Raw genomic sequence first — 17,705 nt, forward strand, 5'->3', positions numbered from 1 at the left:
ATTTTCACTTCCTGTAGAAAACATTTTATTGTTTTATTATATATAGAGTAGCCAATATAAATCAATTTACTACTTGTTTTTTCTTCTTCGTGTAAGTGTAAGGGCCTTAAATTAAAATAAATGTAAATTATAATAACAATGTAACGTAGATAATACATATTAAAATAAATTATTTTTCTGCTGAAAATGAAGATCGATGTTGCTGTCGTCACGTGACGTCATTTAAAATGCCCGCCTTAAACATGGCAGCGCCCTTGATGAACGTGTAGTTGTTGTTGTTGCAGAGTGTTGAATATGAACCACTTCTCAAAGTCATCTGCTAAAAACTGAGGTCCTCGCGTGCAGTATGAAGAGACGAGAGTTCACAGCCTGCCTTGTGGTAATGCACATTTCATGTCTATTACACGTGCTAAAAGCAGAGACATCACTCCTTATGACATTAACGTTAACTCTGCTTGTGAAATAAATTCAGTGTACAGTGTTAGTAATAGAGTATTTATGTGGATGTGTCAATGTACACTTTTAATAGGCTTTCTTCTTTGATTAATCTCAGGCTAGTCCTTTTGAAAGTGATTTTTTTCAATCATGGTTATGATAACAGTGACTATGATAATGAAGATAAAGTAAGTCATTATAAAGTTGACTATCTGCTTTTTGTAAGTAAATAAGTAACGTTACGTAAACAAACCTTGCCCAGATGTAGTATTTGTGTTTTCTTAGTTAAAACAGTTTGTTGTGCCTTATTTACTTAATATTTTAACTTTTATTTTTCTTAACATTTTTAGGGATTTAATAAAAAAGTTTTTAGCGAAATAAGGCACTCTTTATTCTCTTTTTTTCTACAGCCCAATCATGAATTAGTTGGACTATAGTGCTTCATAATAATAAAAATTATGAATAATGATTGGTTAAAGAAGATGAATAATGAATTAGATAAAGTGTTCTGTATCTCTGATTTATGTTTTAATAACTATATTAAGCGCAAACTTAACACTTCTTCTCCTTGAAACTTTGAGTCATTTACCTTTTACTGCAAATAAGCAGATGTGCATTATTATGTGGTAAAAATATATGTATAAGGTACTACCGTGACTAATTACATTGCACCAGAATTAGTTTAAAGTACCTAATTATACTGTAATACAACTTTATCCATGCTCTCTGTCCCTTAGGCAGGCGGCTGCGCAGGAATGTGTGTAGATCTCACTCTCTTCCCTTTAGACACCATAAAGACAAGGTTGCAGAGCCAGCAGGGCTTCTACAAGGCGGGAGGTTTCCGTGGGATCTATGCAGGCGTCCCGTCTGCTGCTATAGGCTCCTTTCCCAATGGTAAGTTTATATATATTATAATAATGAACATGAAAAATGGCTGCATGTTTAAAAGCACGCTTTAGTAGAGTTATACAAATGGATACTGCAAACACTCTGGACTTCTGATTATGATAAATAGCATATTTAAACCCCAAAAAACTAGACTCTCTAGCTCTCAGGAAACACCTGCAAATATAACGTGGAGGGTGGATTCAGTTTAAAGTCGCTATGAAATCAAAATGGACTATTCTTATTTTTTTAAGAAGTATTGCAGTATTTATTATGAATAATTTATATGCATCATTATTTTTAATTTATTCATCATGTGCTCTCATAATCTTTAATGAAAGTAACTTCACCTCCCACCTGCAGGACATCTCTTCTTTTCTCTGATGTCGTGTTTAGCTGGTTGAGGGCGGGACAACCTGTCACTCACATGACATCACAATAATAGCAAACCGATCCAATCAGTTCCCCTTCCCCTATGGACAAAATCGAGTCCCATCCAACATTTTTTCTTGTTCAAGAAGATGTTTCACTTCGGTATACACTGATTGGTCAAAACATTATGACCAGTCACAGGTTTAGCGAATATAGTTGATCAAGGCCACATATTATTTTCTGGGTAGATTAGATGGTAAGCAAACTTGGGCTGGAACGGTGTGTTGATGTAATCGATTTCGTTGATTACGCAATGTCTATATTCATCCCTAATCCCCTGTCATGTTTCACACAAAACTCCAGTGCAGATATTAATGGATAGTATGGCAGCGCTGCTTGGACTTGGAAGAATCTGTTGCTAATGTCTTGCTGTCAGATACCACAGGGCACCTTCTTGTTGAGTCCATGCCTCATATTACTTGCCGTACAACATCATTTACAGAATTAACCTCCTCAACGAATATTCTACTATATAGACCATTTGTTGGCAGACGTTACAGTTATGTAGTGTCAGAGAAAAAGTGGGAACAAGTGGAGGAAAATGGGCAACATACACTGAATAAGAATAAAAATTTCTTCTTGTGCCTTTGGATGTCAGAAACGCAATACAAAAGACAAAAAAGATTGTCTTCATATTTATAGGATACTGTCCTCGAAGACACTGTGACGCTACACGCAGACATTAATGATTGCAAGCAAGTAAAACCAGAGAAAGTGATAATTTTGCAGTGATTTCTTACTTTTTTTCTAGAGCTGTATATCTATCTATCTATCTATCTATCTATCTATCTATCTATCTATCTATCTATCTATCTATCTATCTATCTATCTATCTAAAAATGATGAAAAACAATGATCACTTTCTCTGGTTTTACTATTTATAGATATGTGTTAGGGTAAAATTAACACTTTTGTTTTATTCTATAAACTACTGACAACATTTCTCCCAAATTCCAAATAAAAGTTCTGACATTTAGAGCATTTATTTGAACTGTTCAAAATAACAAAAAAGTTGCAGTGTTCAAATCTGCAATGGATTGCAGCCTTGCTGAAGCACCACCAGATCATCAATTTTCAAGGAAGATGGATGGGTCACAAGCATGAAGCCTGGAAAGCTTAGATTGAAAATCAGTGTTATTCCACCAAATATTTCTGAACTCTTCCTAAGTTAAAACATTAGTATTGTGTCGTTTAATAAATGAATATGAACTTATTTTCTTTCCATTGTTTGAGGTCTGACAACACTGCATATTGTTTTTTGTTATTTTGACCAGTTTTCTGCAAATAAATGCTCTAAATGACAATATTTTTATTTGGAATTTGGGAGAAATATTGTTGTCAGTAGTTTATAGAATAAAACAAAAATGTTAATTTTACCCAAACACATACCTATAAATAGTAAAACCAGAGAAACTGATCATTTTGAAGTGGTCTCTTAATTTTTCCAGAGCTTTAGAGACACACACACACACACACACACACACACACACACACACACACACACACACACACACACACACACACACACACACACACACACACACACACACACACACGTATGCATGCAGAGGACCAACAGTGTATTAGGCAGGTGGTCATAATGTTCTGGCTCATCAGTGTACATCACAAAAGGGAAAAAAAAGACTATTACAACTTGTTTCAAGCCAACTTTAAATAGTTTGCCTCTAACAAAGTGTTTCTTCTTGGTTCCAGCTGCTGCGTTCTTTGTCACCTATGAAAGCACAAAGTCGTTCTTCGCTGGCTACAATGCTACAAGCTTGACCCCCTTCACTCACATGCTGGCTGCTTCACTAGGAGAAATCGTAGGTTTCCTGTTATTCTTCTTTCTTTCCTGTTGTTTTGTCCTTGTGTTTACCATCATTTACCCATTTCAGTCCAAATGAGCAGTACGTCTATTTCAGAGACAAATATGCAGAAGGCTTAGAATGCGTTTTTTGTTGGATGTTTTTTTCCCTCTGGGTTAGAGCCAGGCCAAAGACGACCCTTTATTTTCCCACCAGCTGGCCAAATGGATCTTGTTGTTGTCTATTGACATAACTCTTTTCATATAGAGGAGTCTTGCAGTTTTGTCAAGGGAGATTTAGGTGTTGGAGCTGTAAGGAGCACCTTCATTTCCTCTGCTAGTGTAATTCTGTAAGCTCAGAGCTATGCAGTCCAGAACGATCCAACACACAAGCATTTAATCATTCCTTAGAGCATACTCCACCTTAAAAAATATAATACATAAACTACCATTCAAAAGTTTGGAATCATTTTGACATTTTATGTTTCTTTATGTATTCAATGATGAATTTAATTGATTATAAAATTCCAATAGACATTTATTGGTTATGCCTTATGGCCATATGTGCTGTATGGATTTCCTTCATCACTTAAAATAACAGATAAGACCAAAAACAAAACAAAATAGCCCTTATTTTATTGTTTTGGAATGAAATGCTACTCTTGTTTAACAGGGGTTGGGAATTATTATTATTTATTTTTTTTTCAAAAGAAATGAACACTTTTATTGAGCAAGAATGTATTTAAACAATCAAATGTAAGAGTAAAGATATTTACAATGTTTTCAAATATTTTTATTTCAAATAAATAGTGTTCTTTTTAACTTTCTATTTATCAAAGAATCCTGGAAAATTTTGAAGCACAACTGTTCTCAAATGATTTCTGAAGGATCATGTGACTGAAGACTGTAATGATGCTGAAAATTCTGCTTTGTCATCCCAGGAATAAATAACATTTTTAAAATATATTCAAACAGAAAACAGTTATTTTAAATTGTTATAATATTTTACAATATTACCGGTTTTACTGTATTTTTGATTAAATAAATGTAGTTTTGGTGAGCATAACAGATTTTTTTTCATTTTTTTTTTGTAGAGCAAGTTTTTTTTTGTCATATGACACGATTAATTGTCCTTTGTAATCAGCATAACATGTTGAAATTACAAGACTTCAGTCCCCTCACCTATATATATGACCATATTTAAAACCATTTAGTACTATTTTCCTCAACATCATTAGAGCAGTAGAAATTCTACATGGAACTAGTAATACTAATACCATCCTATTCATCTCAATACGCAATTTCAGGTGACAGTATATAACTATTGTAATTGGGTTGATCATTTCAGTTCATATTTACCTCCACCCAGTAAATTAGCTTGCTGTTTTTCCATACTGAACAAGACACTGAGGGGGAAGGCGGCTTTTTGCATGGAAAATTAGAGCAAATATCATTACGTGCTAAACATGAACGTTAAACATGGCTCAACAAATAAGTCAAGTGAAAAGGTTAGCCTTCACCAATACCCAATATAGTTAAATATAAGGTGAAGTTGAAGTCAGGTCTGTTGATAACCTTTTGCCTGGTGCAGCAGGATTTGCACACTTCAAAACAGGGATTTTTAATAGCAGAGCCCCAGCTGAATCCCAGTGTGTTGTGGGTACACTTTGCACCGTTCAGAGCCCGTAATCCCGCAGCTTAGCCATGAAAGTCTTCCCCTCAGGCCGTCTGGAGCAGAAGACCAAGTCATCTTACTTAAGTAACTTCTGCCATTTATACAAGTTCTCGCTAATAGGTTTCCCGACTGGATGTGATTAATGACTCATTAGTTTATAATTTGCTATATTTGGAGTTTTCTGGCCCAGTTTTGCATCGAACCATTTTGTGCAATAATGGCTTTGAGTATTTCTTGTTACTTTGTACTTTCCCCTATTACTTTTCAAGATAGAATAAAAGATTCTTCGCCACTGCTGTACTGTCATAGTTATCCGGTTGACCCTATAAGGTTAGCGCTAGCACACTAATCAAACGCAATGTGGATCCTGGACTTTAAGCTCAGGGATTCAGACTTTGCCTTTGTAGCATCGGATCTACAACCAGCAAGATTTAAATTGTCTGGAAATGTTATCCTCACTTTACTCACCTTTACCACTCTCTCTTAAGTCCAGCTTCTCACTTCATACAATCATATGAAAGGTTTCTATATTATTGTTGTGTAATAATAGCAGCAGTAATTTCTGTCTCTTCTTTCTCGGTCTGTGCTATAAAGAATGCAATAGCTGATGGTGTATGTCAGGGCCAGAGTAGGCTGTTATCTAGCCATTATATCAGATTTATCTTCATTCCCATTTGCCCAACACTCTCTGCGAAAGCTCATTTGTCAAGCTGAAGGAGCACTTTTCCTACATTTATAAACTGTGTCTCTCCCTATGGCTGTTGGGTGAAAACAGCGTGTAGCATGACCAGGAGGGCGATTGGCACCCCGCTGAGCTTGGCACTGCAAATAATCCATGCACTGCCTGCGAGAATACGGTTGCCTGTGATTTATTGTACAAATCAAGCCTGGGCATTGTACTGTGGCTCATTTTCAACCTTTTCCCACCCCCTCTTCTTCTCACCTGGCAGGTTTTTGAAATATCTAAAAAAATAGGCAATCTAAAATTAAAGTGTTGGGTTAACAATGCTATCTCTGGACAGGGGACGTGGGGGACGTGTCAGGCAGAGATTGGTCTGTGCAGATAGATTTTGGGAGGCATCGCTCCATAAGGACCCGAGGGACCTCTGTTGTTTTTTGTTTTTTTAAGGCACCTGTAGGATGATCTATGGAAGATTGTTCCAGATGCCTATTGTAATTCCAACTTCCTGAAACACTGCTGGGAGGCGTGTGCTCCGAGTTCATGGACTGTTTGGAATGTTCCAGCTGTGTCTTATTGATGTCTGGAACCACAGATGTGAGATTGACCTTGGTTTATTTTATGCTAATGAAAATTTGTTTTGTTGGGATTTAAAAAATGGCCTCAGGTTTGTGGGTAAAATGGCAAAAATGTTTTGAATAACTGTATCAATTTACATATATTACCAAATTTCGGATCAGTAAGACTTTTTTGTTTTTGAAGTCTCCTATGCTCACCAAGTTTGCATTTAGTTAAATAGAGCAAAAATAGAGTAAAAGCAGCTTTGAAATATTATTTATACGATTTAATATAACTTAAAATGTAATTTATTCCCGAGATGGCAAAGCTGATTTTCTAGTATCATTACCCCAGTCTTCTGTCACATGATTCTTCAGAAATCATTCTAATAATGAGTTGCTGCTCAAGAAACATTTTATTACCAATGTTGAAAATAGTTCTGCTGCTTAATATTACGGAAACCGTGATAAAACACATTTTCAGGATACAAGGTTCAAAAGAACAGCATTTTATTTGAAATATAAATATTTTTAAACATTATAAATTACTGTCACTTTTGATCAATACAATGGATCCTTAATAAATGAATTAATAAATAAATAAATACATAAAATAAAAATCTTACTGACTCCAAACGTTTAAATGACAGTGCGTAACACTTCTGGTAACACTTAAAATTAAGGTGTATGTATAATTTAAATCATTATACAATTATTAAAATGAATTACTAATGCCTTGTAATATGCATTGTAAAGTGTTATATCTTTTCATTTTAACCAGTTATAATAAATTGCGATCTATTCTCTGTTACACCTTTAAAGAGTATAATGTAATTTAACACATGATATAACAAATTAGGTTGTTGATCTTATGTGTTAATTCATTACTGCCTTTAATGGCATAACCCTGAATAGATAAGTAGCCTATATATAATAATGTATTACGCAATATAATATAATTTTAAATATAGTAAAAATGGATAATTAAAATATAACTTTTTTACAGTGCATATAGGTCTAATGCATAGTGTTAGAATCAAAACTGTTACATTTATACAAACAACTGATTATAAAAGGGGTTAGGTATTGTGCATATAATGCATGTTTTATAGTGATTTCTATGAAATAATAAAACTGAAACTAAATGTTGTTCAGTCTTTTTAAAGTGTCGAGTCAAATGGTCAGTGTTACATGCAGCATTCATTCGTCCCTTCATAGGTGTTGATTTGCTCTGTGTTGTAAAGAACAGCGCGAGGACAAGACAAGCGGCCCTGAACTGATTCACCCAGTGCTAGAATAGGTTTTGTGCCTCGCTTTAATATCCCCTGCTTCTTCACCCACCTGTCCTGGCCTCTGGTCGTCGTGTTGCACTGGAAGAGTCTCTCACCCTCAGAGGGTTTTCCACAGCGCCGGGAACGGGAAGCGCCAAGACCCGCCCTTGGATCAGAGTCAGCGAGTAATGAATGCCACCTCCTCCAAATGACTTGCAAATTAAGATAAATGGTGACGTGAATGCAAAAACATAGAGACCAAAATGTATCTTTCAATAATAAGTATAACTATAACTCTTTCCAATAACGTAACCAAACGAAATTTAGTACAAAACTGCCTTTAAGACAGTGCCTCGATAATCGCCTGACTGTTCACACATAGGTACGTCCATAAACACGGCGAAACTCTAAAGACTCGACATCCACTTATTTTAAAATGTCCTCAACCTAGTTTTCCTCCTCACTGCTCCCTGTAAATTACACAGAAATGCACAATGTCGGTAATTGATCTGATATAATCTCTCGCCAGTCCTCCATCAACTCCCTTGCGAGATGATACGAAATAGCTGCGGCGCGCACTCGCTCCCACCAATTCAATTACTGCAAGAATTACTTGTCATATCCACTTCCCTCTCTATTTAGAGCTGTAATTTTGATCCTTTTGAGAATTACACGAGGGGACGTGATGTTTGGTGTTTCATAAATGTTAACCCAGCAAAAAGAGACTGTAATGAGCTCGGTAAAATGGGCCCTGTCAGTTTCAATAAGAGACCGAGGGTCGCAGCTCCCGGGTTTCACCGCTGGATGGCACTCTTGGTACACGCTTTTGGTTTTTTTTAAAATTCGAGCCCTCCCCACTGATCCTACTTTTCACAATGGAAATAATAACAAATACAGATTTCCTCAGCTGGATCTTGTACATTTATGTCATGCCATACAGCAAAGTCTTGCAATATGCTGTTCTGTAAGCCAGTGGGCCATTCATTCGGCAACTTCAGTGTGCAAGAACATGCTCTGCCGCCTGACAGACTCATCTAGAGCGCAAACTACCGTAGCCGTGTCTGTAGGGTGTCAGCTGAGCTCACTGTGAACCTAACCTCTCTCTCTCATAATAGCACCCCACGCCCGCTCTGTCAGTGTCATTCAGAAGAGATTACTTCTGTCCAGTGTGAGTCTGGGGGTCTTGTGGGGGGGCCCCGATAAAACTCCCCGTGGATGCGAAGATTGCTTTCCATCCTCTGTTCGCCTCAGCATGGAGAGGATCAGAAGTAATGCACCACAAGTGTAGTTTAGAGGGGGATGCGGTCTTGAAGAATGAGCTTGAATAATGCCACACCTCAGCGATCAACAATGCATGTTTGCTGGAAGAGAGAGAGAGAGAGAGAGAGAGAGAGAGAGAGAGAGCACACACACTGATTATGTTGTAGTCAATGTATGCTTTTTTTAATGCATTTTCTTTGCATAGTTAAACAAAAAGTGTATCTGTAGTGTGCCAAATATGTTTTTTGCAGATTTATACCAGTTTAGGGTTTTCTTCTTCCCTCATAATAATAATAATAAAAAAAATATATATATATACATTTTGCCATTTTTATAATCTTATTCCACTTTTCAGATTTTTTTCAGTCGTTTTAAGTATAAATCAACTCTTTCAAACTATAAATGTTATTTTATTTCCTGTTTTCAAACCGCTGTATTGTGCAGTGTAGTTGAGTATTTCTATCTGTTTGTGTGACCAGTACTATTTGAAGTGTTGATGAGTGTTCTCCTCTCCCTCTCACACAGGTCGCCTGTCTGTTTCGTGTGCCGACTGAAGTGGTGAAGCAGAGAACACAGGCCAATCCCTCCCTCAATACCTACCGGGTGCTGCTGAATACACTACAAGAAGAGGTGTGTGCATATCGTCAGCTTGACTTACAGTGAACAATGCTCTTGAGTTCACTCGAGCTGTCCTGTTAAACACAGATGGACGGTTGGATTCACTGATAAATAAGTTCTTTTGTAAGGCAGTCAGTCATGAAAATGCCATGTCTTTTTGTTTGCACAAAGATGACAACTCTTTTTGATTTCTCATTGCAGGGCTTCAGAGGGTTGTACAGAGGTTATGGCAGCACAGTCCTTAGGGAGGTAGGCTGGCTTTTCTGTATAAAGTATTAGTATTCCATTGTTTTACTTAATTATAGAAATGCTGTGATATTGGCATTTGATTTGAATATATCTTAAAGGGATAGATCCCACATTAAATTAAGTGCCTTTAACTAAGTACTAACATTTAAATTAATAATTTAATTTTCACGTTGCGCCCATGGGAGTGCTGGTCTGCAAACGAGATGCGTCCGGGCGCTTGTTGGCGCGTTGCTATTTTGAGGAAACTGAAATAGACTGCGGAATTTTTTTGTTTGTTTTTAAAAGAGCGCTTTAGTAATGTGCGCTTATAGGCGGGTCCACAGCGCGCGCACACTTTGTCCCATAGATGTTTCCTTGCTAGAAAAGTGTTCAGTTTTTCTGCTTGCAAATTTCGCCATGTAAATATCGAATCTGCCATGGTGAGAGCGCAACTGGCTTTTATAGGGAATGGGAGATGAGACTCTGATTGGTTTATTGCACGTTATGACCAAAACACACCCATTACTCACTAAGGGAATAGGGACAACCCTTTTAGACCATGTGCCGGGCGCGCCAACTATTTTTCCCGTCATAAAACTAGCAAAAGTGAATTCGGACATGCGCTAAGTACACTTGCGGCATGTGCTTTAGACCATGTGCTTAGATCCTTAAAATGGGGCCCCCTAGTGTACATTGATGTTTTTACATTGTACTACATCTATAATTATACTGTTGACCCTTCCCTTGCACCTTAACCGACCCTTAAACCAAATCATACCACCAAACCTGTCTCTAACCTACCCGTGTCCCACTTCAATAGCAGTAAGTGTTTAGCAATACATCATGAATACAGTAAGTGCATAGTTTTTTTTATATATGTAGTAAGTACATAGAATGTAAAGACCCCTTGGCTTTTTGTTCTGAATTTCAGTTTGCTCATTCAATCAGCTTTTTTTGTATTAACAATTTATCTAGCTAATTAAACTAATTAGCAATAGAACAAGCGACAGGCACAGGAACCACAAGGTGAATCACACCTTATCCCTCCAACCCAAGAGAAGATGCTTTTTTAAAAATGGATCTCTCATTCTCACCCTTTGATAATCGTATGCTTCCTGGCACACCTGCATTGCATGATAATTCTTATTGTATTGAGTTCAGGCAAAGCTCATATTGTTTCATTTGTTTTCCAAATTTATTTTCTCCTCCCTCATGTCACGTACTGATAGAAGGCGAAGATAAAAGGTGGGAAATATTCAAAATCAAAGAAAACCTGTTGTCTGCATGAAGGTGACACTCATTTTTTCGTGAGGTGATATAGTCTCTCACCGGCGGGCAATCTTGTACTTATTTTCCGCCTCACTTAACTCACGTTATTCACGCAAACTCCATCTGGACATAAAGAAAAAAGAACAAGCAGCTTTTTCTGATTTCTCCAAGGACTTCTGAATAAATGAATACATTTTGGATGTGAGCAGGGGGCTCAGGCGGAATACTAAGGGCCAGATAAAATAGAGGTGCCGAGAGGTGCCCCGCTTCTTCCTTGGGATTGGCTTTGACGTGTGTCAGGAAGCTAATTCATTTTCTCGGCCCTCTATCTTATCCAGCGCTGCAACCCTGTCAGGGTAAGTTTGTTTACCCTGGATGCCGAGTCCTCCTTGCGCAAGGATTTAATTGGGGTCTTCTCCATTATGCAGATTCATTAAAGAACCCCGGACAAGAGGTTGTGATGCGATGCAGCTCGCCGATATGCGCTAGTTGATCATGTAGAAGAGAGAAAGGATTGCAAAGATGTTAAATGACAAACAAAAAGGCTGGTGTAAAAAGGAATAAATGATAAATGAACAGTAGGTTTTTGTTTGAGTATTACTTTTGTGACTAAAAATACAGATTGGGTATCAAAAATACTGTAAAAATGGTAATATTGTGAAATATAATTGCAATTTAAAATTTCTATTTGAGTATTTAGAATGCAATTAATTCCTGTTTCATTCCATTTTTGTTGTGGAAACCATTTAAAAAATGTTTTTCAGGATTCTTTGATGAATAGAACTTTCAAAAGAACAGCATTTATTTGAAATAGAATGTTTTTGTGACAATGTAAATGTCTTTACTATCACATTTGATCAATCGAATGCTTCTTTGCTGAACAAAAGTATTCATTAATTTAAAAATCAAAATCTGTGGTACTTTATTTTTAGCCATTAACCTCAAAATTTGTCTTTTCAAAGGTAGTTTCCTCCTCATGTTGTTCCTGAAATTATTTTTTATCTGTGGACATGAACTTCCCGACTGGTGGACGCTGTTTTCAGTATTATGAAAGCATATAAGGACTGTGGACATAACATATCGTAAAATTCACTGTGGACTTAAAATTTCATAAAATGGGTTCATAAGACTCATTCACTACATTACAAGTCTTCTGAAGCCATTTGATAGCTTGCCTTTGATAGCCAAATAAAAAAAAAAAAATTGCAAACTGTTAACAGGAGAAGATTTTCAGTGAAAAATTACATAAGTTTGGCTCGGTTCCTCACACAAAGCTCCAAAGACTCCACAAGCCTCAGAATGTATACATATTACACTTACATTATCTTCTAGAGTGTATTCTGGTTTCATCCACTAGAGGGCATAACAGGATTAGGGTAAATCTGATAACCATCTGCACGAAATCTGAAAAAAGACCACAGCACTCAGATTACTAGGAACATCAAAGAGCACAATTTTAATCAACTTTATAAAAGCTGAATGGAAGATATAACCATTTCCTCTACCTAACACTATTGTAACCTATGGTTAAATATATAGGCCTATTTGCTGCAGTGAAACAGTAGAATTAAAAATAAATATGGAATTTGTTAGAAATGTTGATGGAGGGATCCGATCACAGCACTTTCTCATGGTCCTTGACACTCGCCCGAGAGAGAGCGTGAGAATGAGAGAGGCAGATAGACAGACAGACAGACAGACAGACAGAAGAAGAAGAGTGCTGTTGCAGATTTGGCTCACAGTTCTGACAGTCCTCATTGTATATGAGCACACAGATGTGAGAGCGGTGGAGACATAACTGTAAGAATGTAGTTATGAAACACCCATGCCTTGAGCTGCGCACCTGTCAACTTCTGCATTAGATGTCAATGTTTTTCTCTCAGCATTTGCTTATATTCAGACGCTGATCGTAAGGGAAATCAGCCCAAACAAACACACCCCCTCTCCTCATTGCTCCACCCCCCCAAAATGCACAAACACGCAATGCAAGAATGGATGTCTCTTTGTCACAATTCTTGCACCATTTACTCGCCCTTATGTTGTTCCAAACCTCATTTGGTTGCAATTTTATAACACCATAAATGTTGTGCTGTATATTAAAATTAAGGTTTAAGGTTTTCAACAAAAAATTAAGGTTTCCAACTAAAAACGGGAAACCTTTAATGCGTTTTTGCCGTACATTTACATAACAATGGCATTTTGAGGGCTTGAAAATACAAACTTTTGAAAACGTTTTTCAAAGTGTAAGTTTTTGAGAAAGATAGAGTTATCGTCTCTGTGTAAAATTGCAAATTTGCGAAAACGGTGACGTCATGCACATGCATGTTACGTGATCAGTCGATAGCCATATTTCTTTACAAAGTGGAATCGCCATCTACTGGCCTGGCTGCATAATGCAGCGTTTTTAATCATTTTTACGAATCTGTGTGAACGGCGATCATTTTGACGACATTGTTGTTTGTACGTGAAAACGCAAAGGAAAAACGTTTCTGTTTTTAGTACATCATGTAAACCTATACTTTAACAATTATTCAGTTTACCTTTTATGTAATTATTTTAGTCTTAATCAAATTGTGTTTTTAATTGAATTTATTTTATATTTTATATTTATTTATATATCATTTGTTAATGATCTGTAAGAATGGGGCTTTATTAGTAATGTTCATTGATTCGAGTAACTTTTTTGACATTTGTGTATAAAGTGTTTTAATTCTACAATATATGGTGTAAAAACGTCTGAGCGCTGCCCTCTTCAGGTTGAACGGTGGCTACTTCAGTTGGATTTTCCTATTGGATGTTTGGGGTGGTTCGTGACGTAAGGGGTGGTTGGTGACGTAGGCAGATTCCATACAAAAAGATGTGTCTCAGGTGCACGCCCCCCTCCGCTGGGCTCTGCCCACTTTTCCAGCATTTTTCAAATATTGCCAGTGGGTGGAGTCAGGCTCTGACCAGGGGTTTAGTTATCCTTTAAATGCATTTACCTGAATATTGTTATGAATATTGTTATGATGAAGAGGATTTTACAGAGTGTTATTTCCTTCATTCTTTTGTTTATTGCATTGTGTCAGTGATTGACAGAATGCTTAAGGCATTTCTTATCAAATGAAATCAAACTCTTCTCAGATTCTTTCCTCTCATTCTCGCTCCACCCTTCTTGTGATCTCTAGTTGACACTGGAGCCAAAGAGCCCCAGAGGTCTTGGACCTGCCCGAGATCAATTTGTCTGACTTATCCCTGTGTTTATGTTGCTGTTGTTCATTGGTCACAGTGGGCTGTGCCGCTAACAGGTGGAAGTGTGTATGTTTGACCTGCAGTTCAGTGGGGATTTGCTTCTCTCTACTTTATAACGCAAGCAAAGAGAGGATAAGAGGCAGGGGTGTGCGGTTCCTTTATGCTTGTCTGGTACATTTATTCTTCAATCAATTCCCTGTCAATTTTTCACAGTACTTTGTTGAAAGGGTCAAAATAACATTCTCATTCTCAATTAATAAATGATTGGAAATGACAGTTGAAAGAAGTTAAATGGAGATAACAAAGTCCCTTTAAACGGAGGCTTTTAATTATTCAACCCTCAGAAATACAGCATTAATATCGCAAGTCAGTAAGGGACTTGAGTATTTTAGATATTTTGGATGTTAATGTCAAAACAGCCCTATAAATTTTCAAGTACTGTCAAAACTCATTTGTAATTCATATATAATTTATTAATGACTGTTGACAACTTATGTAGAATACTTAATAGAAATCAGTTTTAATTACAATAATATTTATTATCGGTGAGACTGCTCACCAATAAAAAAAATTAAAAAAATTAACCGTAAACCATATATTCTTTCTGAAATGGTTATTGCTACTGCTTAATTAAAAAAATAAAACGATTCTGATTGCTTCAGGCAATATGCTTTAGCTATACTGCAGTGGGTCTCTAAGGGTTAAACTTTATTCTTCACGGCTGGATTTAATATAACTTAAATCAGATCTTTTCAGAGCTCAGCCATCCTGTTCGTTAGCCCTGTCTCATTACTCTGTGATCCATTTCATTGTCTTTATTTGGTCTGATTAGCAGACATTGTGTGTGTGGACCTGCATGCGTGAGTACATTATGTATATAGTATGTGTGTTCGCGTTGATCCACACCGGTTTGTATTTATTGTATCTCAGCTAGTTGGCTGACTGGCAGAGTTTCTGTTTATTTTACTTGTGGCACATTCTGTATGAGTGAATGATTTATAGCACTCGTGTGAAGGCACGAAGGCTTCGTTTCTATCCTCCACCTGAGCACATCGTGCCTCCAGCTGAAATGTACGAGTTTTGAAGAATGTCAGGATAAGGGTGTTGTTCCCATACTGGCTGTGTATTCGCAAGGGCTGGTGCTGGCATGGAGGGTTGCATGTCAACCGTGACGCTGCAGACCAGCTGTTGCCGAGGCTGTTGGTGAGAAAAAAGTTTCAGCTCTCTCCAAACCTCAAACTAAACTGCTAATCCAGCCCCCGCTGGGCCAGTGAACCTCATGTTCCATATCTACACCACTGATGACACTCGCACCCCTTCAGATGACTTGTGCTTGGCAGCTTCAGCACCATTCACAACCGAGTAGAAAATGTCGTTTCAGTTCAACTCATTTATGGAATTTGAACTGTGGTAGCAAACAGGATGTGGAGAATTTGAGTTGAAATTACAGGAAGTAGAATTAAAACAAAAAACACTAAAATATTTTTACTTATTATTATTATTATTGTTATTATTATTATTATCCAAGAAAACATTGTGATATTAAAGGGTACACTATGTAACTATTTTTTGTCAAAATTAACATTTAAATTAGTCAATACATCAATCCTTCTTCCAAAATGTGTTTTCATCTTACCTGATTTACTATGGTAAGCCTATAATACATTCATGGTCAGAGTTAATGGCACCCCTGGTAAATATGATCAAAACTGACTGTAAAAAATAAATCTGCATTGTTTATCCTTTTGATCTTTCATTCAAAAAATTGCCAAAAATCGAACCTTTCATTGAAGTAAAAGAATTGAAAGTGGGGGGGAAATCACATTATGTAATAAATGTTTTTCTCCAAAACACGTTGGCCACAATTATTGGTACCCCTAGAATTTTTTACGAGTAAAATATCTCTGAAGTATATTGCCATTAATATTTACCTTTTTTTTAACACACCAGGGTGACTAGGAACATGAAACTGTCTAGCTATGTCTAGCGACTTCTTGTTTCACAGGAGTTTAAATATGGGGAAACACAAAGGCTAAATTCCCTTCATCCATCACAATGACTAAAACCAAAGAATATAGTTCTGATGTGCATCAAAAGATTGATGAGCATCACAAAATAGAAAGTGGCTGTAAGAAAATAGCTAAAGAATTGAAAATCCCTATTTTGACCATCAGGGCAATAACTAAGAAGTTACAATCAACTAAAGATGTTAGGAATCTGCCAAGAAGAGGACGTGTGTCTATATTGCCTTAATGCACGGTGAGGAGGAGAGTTTGAGTGGCCAAAGACTCTTCAAGGATCACAGATGGAGAATTGCAGAGATTACTTGAGACTTGGGGTCAGAAAGCCTATTTAAAAAAAATCAAACAACCCCTACATCACCACATGTTGTTTGGGAGGGTTTCAAGAAAAAATCCTCGTTGCTCGTCCAAAAACAAAATCCAGGATATTCAGTTGTCAGAATGACTGGAACTTTAAACGGCACAGGGTTCTGTGGTCAGATGAAACTAAAAAAAGAGAGCTTTTTGGCAGCAAACACGCTAGATGGGTTTGGTGCACACAAGGATAAAAAGTATCCCATGTGTAAAATTTTATGTACAGTTGGATCTTTAATGTTGTGGGCATATTTTTCTGCTGAAGGTCCTGGACTTCTTGTTCAGATACATCGTGGATTCTATCAAATATCAACTGATAAAACATCAAAACCTGACGGCTTCTGCTAGAAATCTTATAATGGGCCATGTTTGGATCTTCCATCTGGACAACGATCCAAAACAAATATCAACATCAACACAAAAATGTGTTACAGAGCACAAAATGAATCTTCTGCCATGACCGTCCCAGTTCCCTGACCTGATGAGTTGGGTGAACTGAAGAGGAGAAGCACCAACATGGATCTGGGAATCTATAGGATCTGGAGAGATTCTGTATGAGATTCTCCGAAGCACAACCAAAACAATGTCCTTCCGCAGAATGCATGCAGTTTTGTTTTTGGTACAAAATTTACAGAGTACCTTTTAATAATGTTGATAAACATTTATAATGTTAATTGAAAATGTTTAATAAATTAATAACTTATAATAAATTAAATGAAACGCTGTGTTTGAAATTAACAACATAATTTTTTAATAATAATTTTCTATTTGTTTTCTAGAATGCTCTAATTTACCCAATTTCATCAAAATGGAGCAAGACATCTATAACTAATGAGTAAAGTTATTTAAAATAGACAGTCAATATTTTTATATAGTTAACTGAATTCAATGTGGAGGACATGTTATTATTTGACTTAAAATGGCTTTGATTACTGTATTTTTGACATTATTTAACATATTAAAATATATTAAAACTTAAATAATAA

General features: G+C 36.6%; 1 protein-coding gene across 1 annotated transcript in view; it reads left to right on the top strand.

The window, feature by feature from the left end:
• Nucleotides 1-217: 217 nt before the first annotated feature.
• slc25a26 (solute carrier family 25 member 26) overlaps nt 218-17,705 on the top strand; it is a 56,844-nt gene continuing 39,356 nt past the window's right edge. The window contains exons 1-5 of the mRNA XM_077203100.1: nt 218-379; nt 1,173-1,329; nt 3,466-3,575; nt 9,524-9,628; nt 9,818-9,865. Coding sequence (XP_077059215.1) covers nt 347-379; nt 1,173-1,329; nt 3,466-3,575; nt 9,524-9,628; nt 9,818-9,865 — 453 coding nt within the window. The 5' untranslated portion in view covers nt 218-346. The remainder of the gene's footprint in view (nt 380-1,172; nt 1,330-3,465; nt 3,576-9,523; nt 9,629-9,817; nt 9,866-17,705) is intronic.

This window comes from Siphateles boraxobius, unplaced genomic scaffold, assembly GCF_051911475.1.
Source record: "Siphateles boraxobius isolate OS27281-9 unplaced genomic scaffold, OSU_SipBor_1 5, whole genome shotgun sequence".
Taxonomy (NCBI): domain Eukaryota; kingdom Metazoa; phylum Chordata; class Actinopteri; order Cypriniformes; family Leuciscidae; genus Siphateles; species Siphateles boraxobius.